Source organism: Sinocyclocheilus grahami, unplaced genomic scaffold, assembly GCF_001515645.1.
Source record: "Sinocyclocheilus grahami isolate Dianchi unplaced genomic scaffold, SAMN03320097.WGS_v1.1 scaffold95.1, whole genome shotgun sequence".
In the NCBI taxonomy this organism is placed as follows: Eukaryota; Metazoa; Chordata; class Actinopteri; order Cypriniformes; family Cyprinidae; genus Sinocyclocheilus; species Sinocyclocheilus grahami.
The window spans coordinates 1,191,341-1,210,252 of NW_015505274.1; the positions used below are offsets into that span (position 1 = coordinate 1,191,341).

At 36.2% G+C, this 18,912-nt stretch overlaps 1 protein-coding gene across 1 annotated transcript; it reads left to right on the forward strand.

Moving 5' to 3' along the window:
• The first annotated feature begins 539 nt into the window (after positions 1–539).
• c5 (complement component 5) lies at positions 540–18,888 on the forward strand. Its single transcript, XM_016275594.1, has 38 exons — positions 540–666; positions 919–1,114; positions 1,268–1,421; positions 1,540–1,610; positions 1,699–1,793; positions 4,779–4,861; positions 4,944–5,038; positions 5,459–5,650; positions 7,634–7,840; positions 7,934–8,089; positions 8,236–8,362; positions 8,488–8,556; positions 8,661–8,763; positions 9,194–9,306; positions 9,414–9,498; positions 9,683–9,765; positions 10,723–10,859; positions 11,464–11,685; positions 11,827–11,887; positions 11,963–12,052; positions 12,196–12,408; positions 12,902–12,986; positions 13,149–13,308; positions 13,386–13,484; positions 13,576–13,747; positions 13,856–14,061; positions 14,148–14,300; positions 14,411–14,473; positions 16,645–16,738; positions 16,827–16,866; positions 16,984–17,086; positions 17,174–17,248; positions 17,358–17,463; positions 17,546–17,629; positions 17,868–17,957; positions 18,060–18,143; positions 18,287–18,428; positions 18,663–18,888. Exons 1-38 carry the CDS (start codon positions 599–601, stop codon positions 18,802–18,804), a joined length of 4,518 nt encoding a protein of 1,505 aa, XP_016131080.1. The 5' UTR covers positions 540–598; the 3' UTR covers positions 18,805–18,888.
• Positions 18,889–18,912: the final 24 nt, after the last annotated feature.

Sequence of the window (18,912 nt, forward strand, 5' to 3'; positions counted from 1 at the left end):
GTAGTACTTGTTTAAGTAATATATGTTGCCATCACTTATTTACCTTATTTGGTACAGTTAATGACACAAAATATCCATGTTGTCTTCTCTGAGAACCCGCAATGAGGGCTTTTCAACATCTTGCCATTGTGGGTTTCTGTTTAAATGTGTACATTTTACTCAATTCAGTAAATCAATGACAAAAGTCAAGGTTCGGGTTGATGTCCAAATGTTACTAGAATTGCACAATAATAAAACAACCCATGGAAAAAAAAAACATCTCCATGAAATCCCCTTTTAGTTGTAAATAGATCTGAGCTTTGCTTTTGTGACTTGCAAAATGACTAAGCAAACTGTACAATGATGATAGAAGCATTTCATAATCAAACGTTAAACTTTTACACACAAACAGTTAAACTAATCTTTATGACTGATGTATTTCGCAGTCATCATATTTAGACTATAGCTATTCTTACGAAAACTAATCCTCAAAAACATTTTTGGGACCTGTTTCAAGACAGTCGAGCTAATAAGTAACTTAAAGCAAGCAAAACAGATAGGCTATTGATTTGGCTGACAAAACAAATGCCTGGCCTGTTTTTCAAGAAGCAAACCGTCTATGATGGCACGTTTATTTTTGCTCTGTATACTTCATCTTTTCGTCTGCATCACTGTCCAGGGAAGTGTGTAAGTTGCATTTTACACCATTTAAAATGTTCTACTGAACACAGCCTACTGGTCTGTATTATCAAAAAGCAGAACTGCAAAACAAAATTTTTTTAACTGAACCTAATCATCCGTACACTCTTGAAAAAAGACTGTGAGTAATCCTTCATGTTTGTCTGAAATGAGGCATTTATATTTTAAATTGTTTGGTTTTTAGCATCTGCCAAGCTCTGAAAGCGACCCACATACACAAGTATCTGTTTTGTTTTACAGATACTTAATCACTGCACCTAAACTGCTGCGACTCGATGCTTCGGAAAAGGTGGTGGTGGAGTTGTTCGGTTATGACAAGGAAATTACAGTAGCTCTTAAGCTAAAGAACACACTAGCACCAAGTTATAAAGAATATGCATCTCAGTCCCTGAAGCTCAACGCTGCGAATAACTATCAAGCATCGGCTACTTTACGGGTGGGGCTGCCTATTTGTATTATTTTGTCTTTTTTTTTATTAATTTTTTTATTAAAGGTGGTATTTACAGTTACAAAACATGTGAAAAGTTTTGCCCTATTTGATGTTGTTCATGAATATGTTCTGAAAATGCTATTTTTTTCTGTTTCCCAGATAATGCCGACAGATTTCCCTAAAGAGGACAATTATGTCTACCTTCAGGCGATTTCCTCTGCTTTCACTGCACATGAAAAAATCCCAGTCACTACTGTTAACGGTTTTCTCTTTATCCAGACTGACAAGCCGTTATACACACCCGAACAAGAGGGTCAGTATGATAAAAAATATGCCGTGTGTAAGAGCGCGAATTTATGTATAAAGATGGAGTGGGTAAACAAAGAGAGATTCACCTCAAAACAATCCTTTCAATCTGTTTGTTTTCTTAGTACAAGTGCGAGTTTACTCCCTCAACGAGGAGCTGAGGAAATCTAGACGAACCGTCACCCTTACATTCGTGGTGAGTATCTCTCTTCATAGCCTCATACCTCACATGAATTATGATTTCTATATGTGATAACCTTGTTGATGTTTTAACTTCCTTTTAGGACCCTAATGGTATCAAAGTAGAGATTATTGATATGACAGACATCAATGGAGCAAAACCACTTCTTCCACCTTTCAAAATACCTTTAAAGCCCATGTAAGACACACAGTCTAGCCTATTTGATCTGATGTTTAAATGCTTATTAGGAATAATAGTGACACTGAAGACCAGCTTGCTTGTGAATTTCTATGGCTGTCCAGTCTGGATCATACTGGACTGCGTTTCCCAAAAGCTTCGTAAGCCTAAGAAATTCGTAAAAACGATCGCACGACTGATCTTAATATTACGGTCTGTTTCCAAAAGCATCGTATAGATATTATATCGTATAAAATATATTTTTGTATAAAGTATATTGCATATTATTATGTAAAGTATAATATTATATGTATAAATGTAATATAATATAATATAATATAATTAATATAATATAATATAATGTAATGTAATGTAATATAATGTAATTGTTATTATATCCGAGTTGTCTGGAACGCAGCATTAGGTTAACATTTCAATAAACGAGCGTGTACTACAATTACGAACCATTCTATAAGGTGACATTTCAGCACTTGACAAACTGATAGCGACTCCTAAGTAGCACTTAAAGGGATAGTTCACCCAAAAATGAAAATTTGATGTTTATCTGCTTACCCCCAGGGCATCCAAGATGTAGGTGACTTAGTTTCTTCAGTAGAACACAAACGAAGATTTTTTAACTCAAACCGTATCAGTCTGTCATTCATATAATGGCCGTCAATAGGCTCCACGGCTTTGAGAGTAAAAAAAAACATACACAAACAAAACCAAATTAAACCCTGCGGCTCGTGGCGATACATTGAGGTCTTAAGACATGAAATGTTCGGTCTGTGCAAGAAACTGAACAGTATTTATATAATGTTTTACCTCTGATCCACCGCAATGTCCAACTGTCCTGAACGCATTCACATCATGACGTCAAATAAATACGGTTGGGCAAAAAATTCCACATTGTCTGATGATATACCAGAATCGTCTTCCATTGTGATGACCTGTACTTCTAAATTTCTTTAGATCATCGCAGTGCCAGTGAACACGTCCATAATCTCTCTGCACTGTGTAACTAATGAGTGATGTATACGCGCGAGGTGCGCCAGATTGCTTCCGCACATGAGTCTACTATCATAGATATGTATAGATGCCCTATTCGACGGCTCCAAATACGTTGACGCGTGCACCATTTTGGAACGTATCGCGGCCCATAGAAACAGTCACTAATGAGGCATCTACTTATAACATGTATAGATGCCCTATTCGACGGCTCCAAATACGTTGACGCGTGCGCCATTTTGGAACGTATCGCGGCCCATAGAAACAGTCACTAATGAGGCATCTACTTATAAATATCTATTTCTACTTTGCAAGAGCACGTACACGGGTCACCTGCCGGATGTTGTGAATGCGCTCAGGACAGTTGGACATTGCGGTGGATCAGAGATTAAAAAATTATATAAATACTGTTCAGTTTCTTGCACAGACCAATCGTTTCGTGTCTTAAGACCTCAATGTATCGCCACAAGCCGCAGGGTTTAATTTGGTTTTGTCTGTGTATGTTTTTTTTTACTCTCAAAGCCGTGGAGCCTATTGACGGCCATTATATGAATGACAGACTGATACGGTTTGAGTTAAAAAATCTTCGTTTGTGTTCTACTGAAGAAACTAAGTCACCTACATCTTGGATGCCCTGGGGGTAAGGTTTTTGGTTGAACTATCCCTTTAAAGCACGGCTACGTGCGATTGCGTTAAGTGCATTTTTGGGAAACACGTGAAACAATAATGCCCCATTCACACAGGGCGTCAGCATCAATGCCTCTTGTTTACTTTGAATGGAGTGACGTCAAGCATTGGCGAAATGAATTGTGGGTCCGTCGCGTTGGGTCCATTGCTCGCAGCAGAAGTTGAAAACTGTTCAACTTTTCAAGCGCCAACGCAGGCGTCAGCCAATCAGATCGCCTTACTCAAATACCCTAGCGCAGACGCTAGCCAATCGCGTTCATGCAACACCAGAAGACTAATGTGATTGGCTGCTGTCACTATGACGGTCGTCAGCAGCAAGCTTCAGAAACGCCCACCGTCAAGCGTTAACGCTGACGCCCCGTGTGAATGGGGCGTAACGAACGATCGTAAAATGACTCGTCGTTTTACGATCATTCGTTATTGTTTCACGTGCGTTTGCCAAAAATCGCACGTAGCCGTGCTTTAAGTGCTACTTAGGAGTCGCTATCCGTTTGTCAAGTGCTGGAATGTCACCTTATAGAATGGCTCGTAATTGTAGTAAACACTCTTTTATTGAAATGTTAACCTAATGCTGCGTTCCAGACAACTAGGATATAATAACTATAATCCAATATTATATTATATTATATTATATATTTTACATAATAATATATAATACACTTTCCGGGTCCAATACATTGCTGGTTTCGTGAAATTCAGCAAGTCATTGACAGATTTTTCCCCCCAGTCTTTGAAGAATATATTCCTACATTATTTCTTTTATATTTTTTTTTCTTCAGTCATTTAATTTAGATGTGCATTTCAATTTTTTCTGCCCTTTTTAATTATTTCATTTATAAATTAATAAAAAAATAAAAATTAAAAAAACAAGTAATAAAGTGTACAATAAAGTACAATCAAAACTTTATATTATAATCACATCGCACTTGAATAAAGTTAAAGGTGTAATCTGCCGATTGTCCTGCAGGTTACCGCATAAATCTGTCTTCTTACGATGCACTTATGGCTTTACGATTACTCCAGAGCACTCGTAGATCTACGATGATTTTCAAGTGCTAGGCTACTTAAGTTACGATGCTTTTGGAAACAGACCGTAATATTAAGATCAGTCGTGCGATCGTTTTTACAAATTTCTTAGGCTTACGAAGCTTTTGGGAAACGCAGCCCTGGTTAGTTCTTGTCAACCAGGTGAACTTTGCTGAGAAATTAAAGTCTTGCTGGTGAAGCTATTAAAGAAGAATGTTGAATGCAGGTCTATTCATTACTTTTTTTGTCTCTGTATCATTTTATTCACAATGTAAATCTCATTAGTTATGGAATCTGGAAGATTTTGGCCACCTATGCAGACACTTTTGAAACCACTGCCACTGCTGAGTTTGAGGTCAAAGAATATGGTAAGAATACCGTTGTTTAAAAAAAAAGTGTTATGTAGACATTCAGTTTCCATTATATCTTATATCAAGCTATGTTTTTCAGTGCTGCCTAGTATTTCACTCCACATTCTGCCCGAGGCCAACTACGTCAGTGAGAAGAACTTTGAATCTTTCCAATTGAAGATTTCAGCCAAGTATGTTTTTTTCTGTTTTATTGCACGTAAATACAGTACGGTTCGAAAACATTTGTGGTCAGTATTATTTTCATTATGTTGTTACAAGAAATTATTGTTCAAAATAAATGCTATTCTTTTGAACTTTCTGATAATCAAAGAAGAGTGTAAAAACGAATAATAGTTTCCACAAAAATATTAAGCAGCAAAACTGTTTTCAACATTGATAATAAGAAATGTTTCATGACCAGTAAATCAGCATATTAGAATGATTTCTGAAGGATCATGTGACACTGAAAACTGGAATAATGATGCTTAAAATAAGAGCTGAGTGATATAAACAGGAGTACGTTAAAATATAGAGACAATAGTCTAATCAGGTAATTATTTATCAAGCAAAATAATATGATATGCTAAATGTTCATTTATATTGTACTCAATTCAGTTTGAGACAGAAGATCCTTCTTGGATTCAGGATCCACTTAAACTAAAGGCGGAATCATATGTGTCTGTCAACCATCGTTACCTGTACATCAATTTGCCTGAATCCTCAGTATTTGAAGTCGGACATGACATTTCCATCAACGTTTACTTTGATTTTCGTGACTACCTTTCTCTGAAGACCTTCAGCTACCAGGTAAAATATGTTTACATTTATGCATTTAGCAGACACTTTTATCCAAATTGGCTTACAAAAGAGGAACTAAAATGGATTATTACCATCTGAATTATACTCTATTGTCACTACAGATTTCAAGTTATTTAGTTAAGCTTTGTATTTATTAAACTCTTTTAAATTTTCTCTTATGTGACATTTTAAATATCATTTTGAGGCTCACATTATATATTTCTCTAAAACTATTTCAATCATGACAACTCTCTGAAGATTTTAGCATGGTAATGGATATGACAATGTTAATGTATTTGGTCTTGGCGGAACAGATCTGCTACGCTGCTGCTGAATTGCTGCTGCTGTTGGTTATTGCTGTAGTTGTAGATTATTGCTGCTGCTGCAAGCAAGTACTGGCAATGCATATGGCGATACGGTGCCGTGAGTATTTAAGACATACTGCTGCTGCACAAATAGCATATAAAATAACCCGTAGCAGATCTATACAGGTGGAGCTGGGGAAGGTGGAGGGTTTCAGATAAACTCTGAAGCGCGCTGCAGGAATCTCGAGTGAATGCTAGACAGCCATATAAATGCAAGGCAGTAAGCTCATTGGCTGCATATGCAGCATGGACCAATCAGCTTGTGCCAAGTCGTTTAACGCTCTGAATATCATTAGTTACGTTAACACCCCATCAGAATGCGCCATCTAGAGTTTCATGACTGAACTATATATTTAAGTAGTTTTTTCGGGTACTTGTACTTTTCTGAGTATATTTTTAAAGCTGTACTTTTACTTGTCCTCAAGTACAAATTAAGCAAAATAATCTACTTCATTACTTTTAAATCATAGTTCGTTACTGAGTACGCCCACAATTTGAATTAATATTCAAACCTTTGATGGCACTTCAGTAGCCAATAAAGATATCCGAACGTAAACGGACCAATAAAAGCCACGTATATACACATATCTACCGAATATACACAGACACAAGCTGCGTCTCTCTCTCCTCTCCGACAGTGAGTTTGACACGCATACGCCTCCTGTCAATTACAGAGTCTGAATGTCCGCACGAGATTGCAGGTATTCCGCATAATTGTAATCATTCCTGTGCAAAGGCTGCATATGCAGCATGAACCAATCAGCTTGTGCCAAGTTGTTTAAATCTCTGAATATCATCAATTACGTTAACACCCCATCATCCTGCGGCTTCTAGAGTTTCATGTCTGAACTATATATTTATTTTGAAACTGATTTTTTTTGTCATCATAGTCATTATAATTATTAATAGTCATTTGTCTTTGTACTGTCAATGTTATGTAAACCCACTACCATTCAGAAGTTCAGGGTTGGTAGGATTTTTTCAAGGTTTTTAAAAGAAGTCGCACCATGGCTAGAATTATTTGAGAAAAAAATACAGTAAAAACTATAATATTGTGAAATGTTTTTACAATTTAAAATAATTGCCCTCTATTATCATATTTTTTTTAATTATTAATTTATTTCTGTGATGGCAAAGCTGATTTACCCCACTCTTCAGTGTCACACAGTTCTTTTAGAAATCATTCTAATATGCTGATTTACTGCTCAAGAAACATTTCTATTATTATTATCAATGTTAAAAACAGTTGTGCTGCTGAATGCTTTTGTGGAAACCATGATAAAAAATTTTTTCCAGGAATCTTCAATGAGTGGAAAGTTAAAAAGAACAGCATTTATTTGAATCTTCTCTAACATTATAAATATTTTTATAAAATAGTTGATAAAACTCCGCTTCGCGTCGTGCCTAACAACACCCTTCAACCGTGATTTATTCACGATACAGCACGGCCTCTCGTACCTTATTGCTTACTTACTGTCTCTTTTTATCAATTTAATACATCTGCTCTAACACAGTCCATCTGAATGCCACATATGTTATGTTATAGTTTAATTGGAGCTGCACTGAATTCAGTCTATATTTGTTCCAGTGAATCATCTACTATGACGCAATCAAATTTTTTTCTCAGATCATTTCCAGAGGAAAGGTTGTGCAGTTTGACACAGTTAAGTGGGGCGGTGTAAAGAATCAGAACCTCAACATTAAGATCACCCCTGACATGGTGCCGTCTGCTCGGCTAGTGGTGTACTACGTCCTGTATGGGGAGGAAAAATCAGAGCTGGTGGCAGACTCCACGTGGATTGATGTGAAGGCTAAATGTGTTAACAATTTAAACGTAATGCCTTTTTCTCTGCCATCGGTAATTGTGAAGTGTTTCATCATGATATTGATACATTGTGAAGTCATTGCTCATCTAAATATATTTCAGGTAGACATATCAACTCCAAACTCACAGTATAAACCCAAAGATGAACTCCAATTAAGAGTGTCAACTAAAAGCAGAGAAGAGTCACTGGTGGCCTTTTCTGCTGTTGATACGGCCCTGTACAACCTAAAATCTAATGACAAGGACCCTCTAAAAAAGGTCAAATAGAAGATTTGTTCAAAAAGATGTTGTATAAAGTCAAATATTATGTTTTTTGAAGAAATGACAATAACATTGTGGATTATGCTTTTAAAGATGAGAACTACAAGTTAACATCATGATAAAAATGTTTCTCATTGTCGCAGGTGCTACAACATGTTGAGCGAAGTGACTTGGGTTGTGGAAGAGGAGGAGGCAAAAATAATGCTGATGTGTTTGACCGTGTCGGCCTTATGTTCATCACCAATGCAAACGCCAAAACCTCTAGCGCAGGTACATGCTCACTTTAAAGTTACTATGTGTGATTTGTTACATTAAAACATCTCACTACAGCACATGATAATTTTCTGAAACATTGGCAAATGCATTCTCTCTCTCGCTCTCTTTTTTTTTTGTAGAGGGGGTTTGCTCCGACTTGGTTAGGCCAAAGCGTTCAATTAACCTGGCACAACAGTTTGAAAAAATGGGTTTGTTTTCAAGCATTTTATGTCTGAAAAACAGTATAATCTAAACCTTTTTTATCATAGCGACATCATCAAAATACATTTCTGCCCTCATGTTTGTTCTATAGCCAAACACTATGGGTTGTACCAGTGTTGCTGCTCCTCTGGGACAGAGAGTAGCCCGGTGCTTGAAACCTGTAAACATCGTTCAGAGAGATTGTCTTATCCTTCGTAAGGAATTTTTAAGTCCTTTTAAATGAAGTCCATTTAATTTTACTCTTACATGAAATCATATTTTAAAGATCTTTTCTGAGTTTAATATTATATAGTTCGCTAAACGATTTTCATTTTAGGCATTACTGCTATTTGTTTTGTAGGGCCATTGTTGCATAAACAACTAATACATATTACTCATAATAAATAACATTTTCGTTATAAATTAATAAACATCATTATAAATATCTACTTACTATGCAATTTTGTTCTGGAGCCTATAATTAGATATTGCTACTGTAATTAATTTCATGATAAAATAATTCATAACGAGATAAGATCGTAAACTACATATTATACTTATAGACCTGTTTGTTTACACTGTGTAAAGTGTTCCAGTGAATCATTTCATATGACATTTCATTTCATCTTTCTGAAAACAATCTAGACATTTTAATATGCGTCAGAAGGCACGGTGCAAGCAAGCATTCTCGGACTGTTGCGGCAAAGCTGTGAATCTCCGTCTAGAGAATGTGGATAATATCATACTAAGTCGCACAGGTATGGGTGTTTCTTACATACATCATTATCATAATGAACTTCTATAGTAACTTTAGATGACTAACACATTAAAGGCAGGATCTAAAGTCCTCTGTTATACAATGCAGCAATCGACTTTCTGCTGGATGCGATGCCATCTCAGATTAGGAGCTACTTCCCTGAGAGCTGGTTATGGGAGGAACACACCAGCAAGTAAGAAAACGTTCTGAACCATAATCCCTTCTGTCTAATCGATAATCCTAATCTTTATATAAGAATTATGAAAAATATTCTTTACAAAATATACATTATTATTGTATTGCTTTATTTCACGGATTTAAAAAACAACAACAACAACATAAAATTACTCTCTGAAAATTTTTAAAATCTGTTTAAGGTCTGGCTCAGTAAGCATTAGCAAAATTATTCCAGACTCACTGACTACATGGGAGCTGAAAGCAGTTGGGGTATTCAGTGAGGGTGAGTTAACGAGCTGTACCTAAATTATTTGTTTTAGCATCACCTTGGTGGCTGAAAAGGGAATTATATGCATCTAAATTGTTATCAGATAGGCTGAAACAACTATTGTGAATGTTAATATGTGACTGATCTACTTATTATGTGAATTATCTACTAATTAACTACAAATTACAGTAGCACATTAAACCTATAAATGGATAGTCCGTTTAAAAATGTAAATTCTGTCATCATTTACTTACCCTCATGTCATTGCAAATCTGTATGACTTTCTTTCGTCAGTGAAACACACACACACACACAAAATCTTATTTTTTGTCCATATAATAAGAGTCAAACAGAACCAAAACTATTTAGTTCCCATCATTCTGGTTATCAACATTCTATAAAATATCTTTTTTGTGTGTGTTTCACTGAAGAAAGAAAGTCTTTCTTTTTCATTTTTGCATGGACTATCTCTTTAAGGCTATATAGTAAGTATCTAGTAAGTTTATAGTAAGTACATAGTAAGCATAGTAAGTATCTCTGACATAACAGAATATTGTATCCCAGTATGTGCTCAACTGGACCTTACATTTCTACTGTGATTGAAGAACCGAAAGTAATTACAGCCACGTTTTGTTTTATTTTATTTTCTACTTTTACTCATTATTCGACTGGACTGACAGAAGTTAAGATCCTTTAAACAAAATTGAATTAACATGCAAATTGACTGAATCTGTTTCCAAGATGATAACAGGATGCAACCCACATGCCACATAAGTAGGTCATGTGACAACAAAATACTGTTTATAAAGTAGCATTTCCAACCATATGCATAAGCTTCACAACGACAGTGTTCATAACCAATGTTCCAGTGTATTCTGGAAATCATTGCCATGTATTGTGCATGCAGAGTTGCAGACCTTTGTTTAAGGTGTTTTTGGTTAGAATCTCAGATTCTCCTGTTCCTTTGGTCAGGGATCTGTGTGTCAGAGGAAAAGATTCAGGTGTCCCAGGACATTAGTGTGGATGTGCCCTTGCCTTATTCCATGGTTCGTGGAGAGCAGATTGAGCTCAGAGGTTCAGTCTACAATCAGCATTTTTCAAGCACTCCGGTATAAGGTTCAGTTCTTAATCAGGAGGACGACTTTAAATAGAAATTATACATTCTAATCTACACTAACACTCAGAAGCTTGGGGTCAGTACATTTTTTTTAAAGAAATTAATAATTTTATTTATCAAGGATGCATTAAATTGATCAATGTATCTCAATGTATGAAAAATGTATCTCAGTTTCCACAAGGATATTTAGCAGCTCAACTGATTTAAAATGTTTCTTGAGCAGCAAATCATCATATTAGAATGCTTTCTGAAGGATCATGTGACACTGAAGACTGGAGAAATGATGCTGAACATTTAGCATCGCCATCACAGGAATAAATGACATTTAAAAAAAAATATTCAAATAGAAAACAGTTATTTTAAACTGCTATAATATTTAACAATATAACTCTTTTTATTGTATTTTTGATCAAATTAATGCAGCCTTGGTGAGCATAAGAGAATAACTTCCTTCAAAAACATTTAAAAAATCGTACTGACCTCCAAACCTAGCAATATGTGTATCTGTTTATTTATGTGACTACCACATGATCAATTGATTACAGTTCTCTTTCTCTCTCTATCTTTCTTTCTATATCTCACACATACACGCATAGTTCAGTGTGACCCTGACTGCAACAGAGGGTGTGTGTGTGTTTCGTGGAGCTCAACAGGGGAAAGATGGAAAGCCACATGAAAACAAGGGAAATATAGCAGGTCGTTCAGTGGCCTTCGTCACGTTCTACATCATGGCCTTGGAAGCGAGCACTCATACGCTCACTTTTACTTTAAAAACTAAATATGGCACTGAGAGTGTGGTCAAGAAATTGAAAGTGGTGGTAAGAGGCAATACACAGTCAGTGCTAGAGGACTTTTATAACAAACATTTTGAATGATTTCTCATGATATTTCTGCTTTCATAAATCGGTTTAGTATGCCTGAGATTATGATCTGATAACCTAATGTTCTGGTATTCACAGCCAGAAGGAATTAGAAAGGAAATACAAAGTGGTGGAAGAATTGATCCAAATGGAGTCTTTGGTAAGGACGTCTGAAAAGTAACAGTATGCTCTCTGTCCTGATGGAGGCTGACACCATTTCTTTTTCCTTTCTTAGGCACATCCATGCGGAAGCTTGAGTTAAAAACTGTAATTCCTCCAAACATTGTGCCCAAGTCAACTGTGGATCGTATTCTAACAGTTAATGGTATGATGTCTGTGAAGCTTGAGCACATTTGTGCAAATGCTAAATTACACTTTTATAAATAATGTTACTTTTATAAACAGTGTAGATTAAAAAGGACTGTTCTGGAAGTTCCAAAAGCCCAGTAACCCCTTCTTCATGTTCAGGTGAAGTACTGGGAGAGCTTCTGTCAATAATAAATAACCCAGAAGGTTTAAAACAGTTGACTAACCTGCCAAGGGGAAATGTAGAGATGGAGCTTATGGCTCTCCTGCCAATCTACTATGTCTACCACTACCTAGAAAAAGCAGAGAAATGGGACATTCTGGGGAAAGAGGCTGCGGCGAGTGAAAAGCAATTAAAGAGGAAGATGCAAGCTGGTGAGATGTTTGTTTTATTAGAGTAGAATAAGAATTGTAGAATCGTTTAAGATTTTACAGATTCTATCAGGTTTTTTTATTTATTATTCATTTTATGTCAGCATTTCCTGTACACTCAATTTCTATGTAACAGTAAAATAATTTAATGATCATTTTGATCCAATAATAATTACATTTTGTAATTGCTTGTCTTACGAATTACTATTTATTATCAGTATAATTAAAAAATATTTTTCCACACTGCAAAAAAAATGATGTTCTTCTTGTTTTCCCGTACAAATATCTAAACATTCTTAAATCCAGATACATTTACTTAAGAAGCAAAATGAATTAAGATATTAAGTCTTTGTTTTCTGAGAAATGCATCAAAATTAAGTTTTTGCTTGAAAAATATCTGCCAGTGGGGTAAAAAAAAAAAACTTGTTGAATCCTTAAGCAGTTTTTATTCTTCTAGTAATTTTGCTTCTTAAGTTACTTCACTGTTCCTTTCTAGGCATCACCAGCATCATGTCATTTAAGCTGAAGCATGAATATGCCTTTAGCATGTGGTCGAAGAAGGACAAATCAGCCAGCACCTGGTAATCAACTGCTCAGTTTCTTCGTTTTCCTCACTGGTAGCTGGAATGAAGTGTGGCTTTTTTTCTTTTTTTTTAAGCTTTACTTACTACAGAAATAACAGTGCACACAGAGATTAAGTACCATTCACATGTTACATTGCACATGTGTACAAACCTTTTTAGGGTGACGGCCCTCATAGTCAAGGCTCTTGCTGACATGCATGAATACGTCTCTTTGGAGCCTGAAGTGCTGACCAACACCATCAACTGGCTGATTAAAAATTGTCAGAATGATGATGGCTCCTTCTCTGAAAAATCACAAACTAATCCACATAAACTCATGGTACATGAAAAAGGAGTGTTTATGATATAATACTGTATTTTGCAGTGTTTTGATCAAGATTGTCTGGTTTCTTTAAGGGTGCCGGAGCAGATGTCACTGAAAAGGCAGTTTTCCTCACATCTTTTGTCATGATTGGAATTAAAAATGCCATGAAGATCCGAAATGTTAACTTAGAGGTACAACTGCCAGGAAAATCTAACCAATCAGAAACCTAAATGTCGGATTCTTCAGGCAATTCATTCAGATGTGTTTGTCTTGTCTCTCCAGGTCTTTAAAATTGCTATAGATCGTGCTGCGCAGTACATCACCTCTAACTCAAAGAAGATTGAAAGTTTATATGCAAGAGCCATTGCATCTTATGCTCTGACACTGGCAGACATCCATAGTATGTCTGCAGTCGGTCTTTATGAAATACTCAAAAAGCAGGCTCAAGTTGATGGTAAAATCGCATTTGGGATATTCCACACAGTTTTGATCAAAACATCAGCACAGTTTAGACCCTCTCATATTTTAACACAATATGACCCATTTGTCCGTACATTTTCAGAGAACCCAGCCACAGTCCGTTTCTGGCAGGAGTCCAAACTCCGCAAGGATTCATTAAAACCCAGTGATGTGACAGCAAAGTCCGTGGAAACAACCGTTTACGTCCTGCTTAACACTTTAGTCAGAGGTGATTCCACCTATGCAAAACCTATTCTGAACTGGTTAACACAAGACCAGAGATACGGAGGGGGCGTCCATTCAACACAGGTACTCCAGTGCAAGTTGTCATGTATATTATTTTTTGTAAGCTTTTGTATTTATCAGTTGTGATCTGTTTTTCCTCAAATTTTCAGGACAGCATTCTCACTTTGGAGGCGCTTACCAAGTACAGCATCTTAGCCAGTCGAGCCACCTTAGACATGGTGGTTGACATTGAATACAAGACTAAAGGTGACATCAGACGAATCAGACTAACTCAACAGAAGCCTGTGCATAAACCAATTGAGGTAAGAGGTCCAATTTTTGTGATTTTAACTGAATTATTAAGAGAGGAATTTTTAATTATTCATAAATTATTTATGAATTGAATGCCAGTCTTCTGTTTTCTTTTTAAAAGGTGACCAAAAATGATGATATAATCATCAAAACTGCAATGAGCTCTGGTGTGTCATTTGCCAGTGTAAGTGAACATTTTATTTAACATAGGAATATACATTCCTATGAACTGGTTTCATATTACAATGATGGTCTAAACATGATTTTAGATGATTTTGCACCTGTGAAAACTTTAACTGTTTCATTTGTACATTCAGCTCCTTGGTTTACACCCGAACTGCTGAACTGATTACTAAAATTGTTCATGCTTCACTTGTCTCTGGTTTTGTACCTCCATCTCTTAAATCTGCTATTATTACTCCCATACTTAAGAAACCAGGGGCTGATCCATTTAACTTTGATAATTTTGTCCGATTTCAAATGTACCGTTTATCTCTAAGATCGTGGGAAAGTGTATTGCAATTCAAATTCAGGAACATCTCTCCAATAATAATTTGTTTGAATAATTTCAATCGTGTTTTCGTCCCCACCACAGCACTGAGACTGCTCTTGTTAGAATAACCTCTGATTTGTTGCTAGCAGCTGACTCTGGGCTATTAAGCATACTTGTCCTTCTTGACTTGAGTGTGGCCTTTGATACTGTCTCACATAAGATACTCCTAGACAGGTTAGCTTCTAGGGATTACTGGCATTCCCCTGTCTTGGTTTAGGTCGTATCTTTCTGGTCGCACTCAGTGTATTCAATTAAAAAGTTTCAGATCAAAAATATCTACAGTCACCACTGTTGTTCCCCAGGGTTCTGTTTTGGGCCCACTTTTGTTCATTATTTATATACTCCCTCTTGGTTACATTTTGAGGAAGCATGGTGTTCCTTTTCACTGTTATGCGGATGACACCCAACTTTACCTGTCTGCTAAACCCACTGATTCTTTTCCTCCGCCATCTCTGTCCAGTTGTTTACCTAAAATGAAAGATTGGCTTTTAGCTAACTTCTTGAAGCTAAATGGCAACAAAACTGAGGCCCTACATGTTGGCACTAGATCTGTTTTGTATAAATCTAATTGTCTTTCCTTGAACATTGATAATAATGCAATCTGTCCTTCCTCATAGGTTAAAAGTTTGGGCGTTATCTCGGATAGTACGCTATCCATTGAAACTCAAATTAACAATATCACGTGGACTGCATATTTCCATCTGCGTAATATTAACCGTCTCCATTCCTTTCTCTCAACCGATAATACAGCAGTTCTAGTTCATGCATTAGTCACTTCACGAATAGACTTGTAATGCCCTTCTCACTGGTGTTCCCTCTAAAGTGCTATATAAGCTCCAGTTGGTTCAGAATTCTGCAGCCTGTGTTCTTTCTAGAACACCTTCTACTGACCACATTTCTCCTGTTCTTCAGCAATTGCATTGGCTTCCAGTAAAGTATTAAGTTGAATTCAAGATTCTGTTACTAACTTACAAGGCACTTCATTGTTTTGCACCTCATTACCTTACTCAACTTATTCATGTTTACAGTTCATGAGCTCTTAGATCTTCATCTTCAATTTCCCTTGTGGTACCTCAAATTCGGCTAACTAACATGGGTGCCAGATTTTTTTGCTATGCTGCCCCCTGCCTATGGAACTCTCATCCCCTTGATATTTGCAACAGCGATTGCCTGCTGACTTTTCAAACGCGTCTTAAAGGGTTAGTTCACCCAAAAATTCAAATTCTGTCATTAATTACTCACCTTCGTGTTGTTCCAAACCCGTAAGACCTCCGTTCATCTTCGGAACCCAATTTAAGATATTTTTGATGGCATCTGAGGGCTCTCTGACCCTCCCATAGACAGCAAGGTAACCACCACGTTCAAGGTCCAGAAAAGTACCAAGATGATCGACAAAGTAGTCCGTGTGACATCAGTGGTTCAACTGTAAAGGTACGAAGCTGCAAGAATACTTTTTTGCACAAAGAAAACAAAAATAACGACTTTATTCCACATTTTCATCTCTACTGCGTCACTTTGGACGCGCGTTCACGACAGTACCATGACGCGAGCGTGTGGCGGTGCCGGCGCTGACCCAGATATTTGGGTGAACTAAGCCTTTTTTAGTGTTTTTGATTTTTAATTTGTTTTTTGTGAATAATTTTTTTAACATACCACCCTTGTGACAAATTTATAAACTATATTTTTATAGGATGGTCCTTTTCAGTGTATATAATAAACACTACAACAATCCAGATTTTTTTTTTCAAAAATTCTATGCATTGAACCAAATTCATTAATTGATTAACCTATTTTTTTTACAGCTGAGAACAGTGTTCTATGAGATGACAGAAAACAATAAAAATTGCTATTTTGATATGTCAATTGACATTCATGAAAGTGTCCCAAATTCAGATGGTAAGTTTGGTACTTTTGTCTACTTTTCTACTCTTTGTTTTCTTCTCAAATTAACTTGGTTCAGCTAATTTGATTTCTTTGTGAGCAGATCCTATGCTTTTGTCACAGCGGATTGTGGCCTGTGCAAAGTAAGTCTGTAGAAGCTCCTGATAAGAAGCAACAGGTTTTAAGTGTCTCTGTAAAATTCTGATTTGTATTAAAATGAATACATTTTAATTAAAATGAAAACGCCATTATATGTAAAGATTCAAGCCACATGAAAATGCATTTGAAACGGAGTCAGGAATCACTGTGATGGAAATTAATTTGCCGACCGGTGTGACCCCAGTCCAGGAAGATCTAGATATGGTGAGAGTCTAAATGCAAATACATTTTTATAGAAGCCATCCATTGTTTCAGAAACTTTTAGTGACATTATGTTTCTATATTTTGCAGTACCTGAATGGACTTGAGTCTCGGATTTCCAACTATGAAATCAATGGCGACCAAGTCATCCTTCAGATAGATTCGGTGAGCATCGCTGGGCAAAACAATCTTTTGCCTTTTGACTTTTTGTGTTAAAATATGGTGTGTATTTGATTTTGTTGAATATTTCTACTATACAATACTTATCATGCAGATACCATCAGAAGAGCTATACTGTGTGGGTTTCCGTGTTCAAGAGGAATTTGAAACTGGCATGGCCAGAGCTTCTGTATTCGAAGTTTATGAATTTAGTAATCCAGGTATTTTGCAAATGTTTATTTTATGTCTGGCTGAACTTATTTTAGATATATAAAACAAGCGTTCTCATCTTATTTTTAATAGAAAATAAGTGTGTGAAGTTCTACCACAAACAAAGCCGCAAACTGTTACGACTCTGTGAGGGAGACCAATGTCAGTGCATGGCAGGTAAGCCACATAAAAGACAGAAATAAAACAACTGACCAAAAAAAATAAATGAACCATTTTGTTGTGTCTTACGTCTGGGGCCCCAGGGCAATTCTGTCAATCTTGACCATTAACAGTCTAACACTGCATTTATACCAATGCTGCTCATGTAGTTATCATTTACATCTATGTGAGTTTAATGTGTCTGTGTTAGTATAATAACAGTTTGTTGGTATTTTCATGTCCCTTTCAAAATTAGCGGAATGCTGCAACTTTAAATCCACCATTGATCCCCAAATTACGGCTGTACAGCGTAAAAATGACATGTGCAAAGAAAGCATTAATTATGGTAAATACTAATCTTTATGAAGCTTTAAGCCATAAAACATCATTGTCATGTGTATACATGTGCACATCGGTACATATCATTTACAGTGTTTTTTCCCTCTAGCATTTAAAGTGTTAATTGAATCATCTGAGGCAGGAGGAGATTTCGTGACCTACAAAGCGAAAGTTAAAGCAGTGCTCAAGAAAGGCAAGAGTATATTGAATATGATTTGTTAGCAAGTTAAATGGTAAATTATTTGAATGCTTTAAAGCAAAAAGGCTTGAATAAACAATTTAAAGAAACAAGTTTCATGACAGCTTCAATCCACCCTCTTAATTTCTCTTCTACAGGACAAACAGACGACCTAAAGACAGATTCAGAGATAGATTTAGTGAAGAAGGCAACTTGCAGTTCAACAAATTTCGAAGTTGGCAAGCAGTATCTGATCATGACTGCTGAGAGTATTAAGATACAAATGAATCGTGGTTATAAGTAAGTCCTTGTTTGTTTGATCATTTTTAAAAAGCCACATCATGTAGTAGCCTACATAATGCTCAAGTTTTGGGTCGGGGCTATCTGTTTGTTTGACACAAAGAGTCATCATAATTTTTTATCAAAAATTCCTTAATCGGTTGCATTGCAGTGTCAATTATAAAGTGAGAGTGTTTCTCATTTACTATTATGTACAGAAGCCTCAAAACTGATTTTCTTTATACCATGTTTTAGGTATAAATTTCCTTTGGACTCGCGTGCTTGGGTGGACTGGTGGCCACTTGACACTGACTGCAGAGATGCTGCCTGCAAACAATACGCCAGTGTTTTGGAGGAATTTGAATTTGATTTCTTATTATCTGGCTGTGAAGATTAAGTGATAAATTGCATGTCAATAGAAGAACTAATTCGTATGCCTGTTCTTCTATTCTATAGCAACATAATCTGAAAAAATAAATAAATAGGATTAGAGATTTCAAGAATA

Bases quoted from the DNA above. Each gene is read 5' to 3' on its own strand.
- c5 (XM_016275594.1), top strand. From the start codon at position 599: ATGATGGCACGTTTATTTTTGCTCTGTATACTTCATCTTTTCGTCTGC. The intron at 9,499-9,682 runs GTAAGAAAACGT...AATCTGTTTAAG, and splicing joins TGGGAGGAACACACCAGCAA to GTCTGGCTCAGTAAGCATTA. The intron at 17,630-17,867 runs GTAAGCCACATA...TTTCAAAATTAG, and splicing joins CCAATGTCAGTGCATGGCAG to CGGAATGCTGCAACTTTAAA.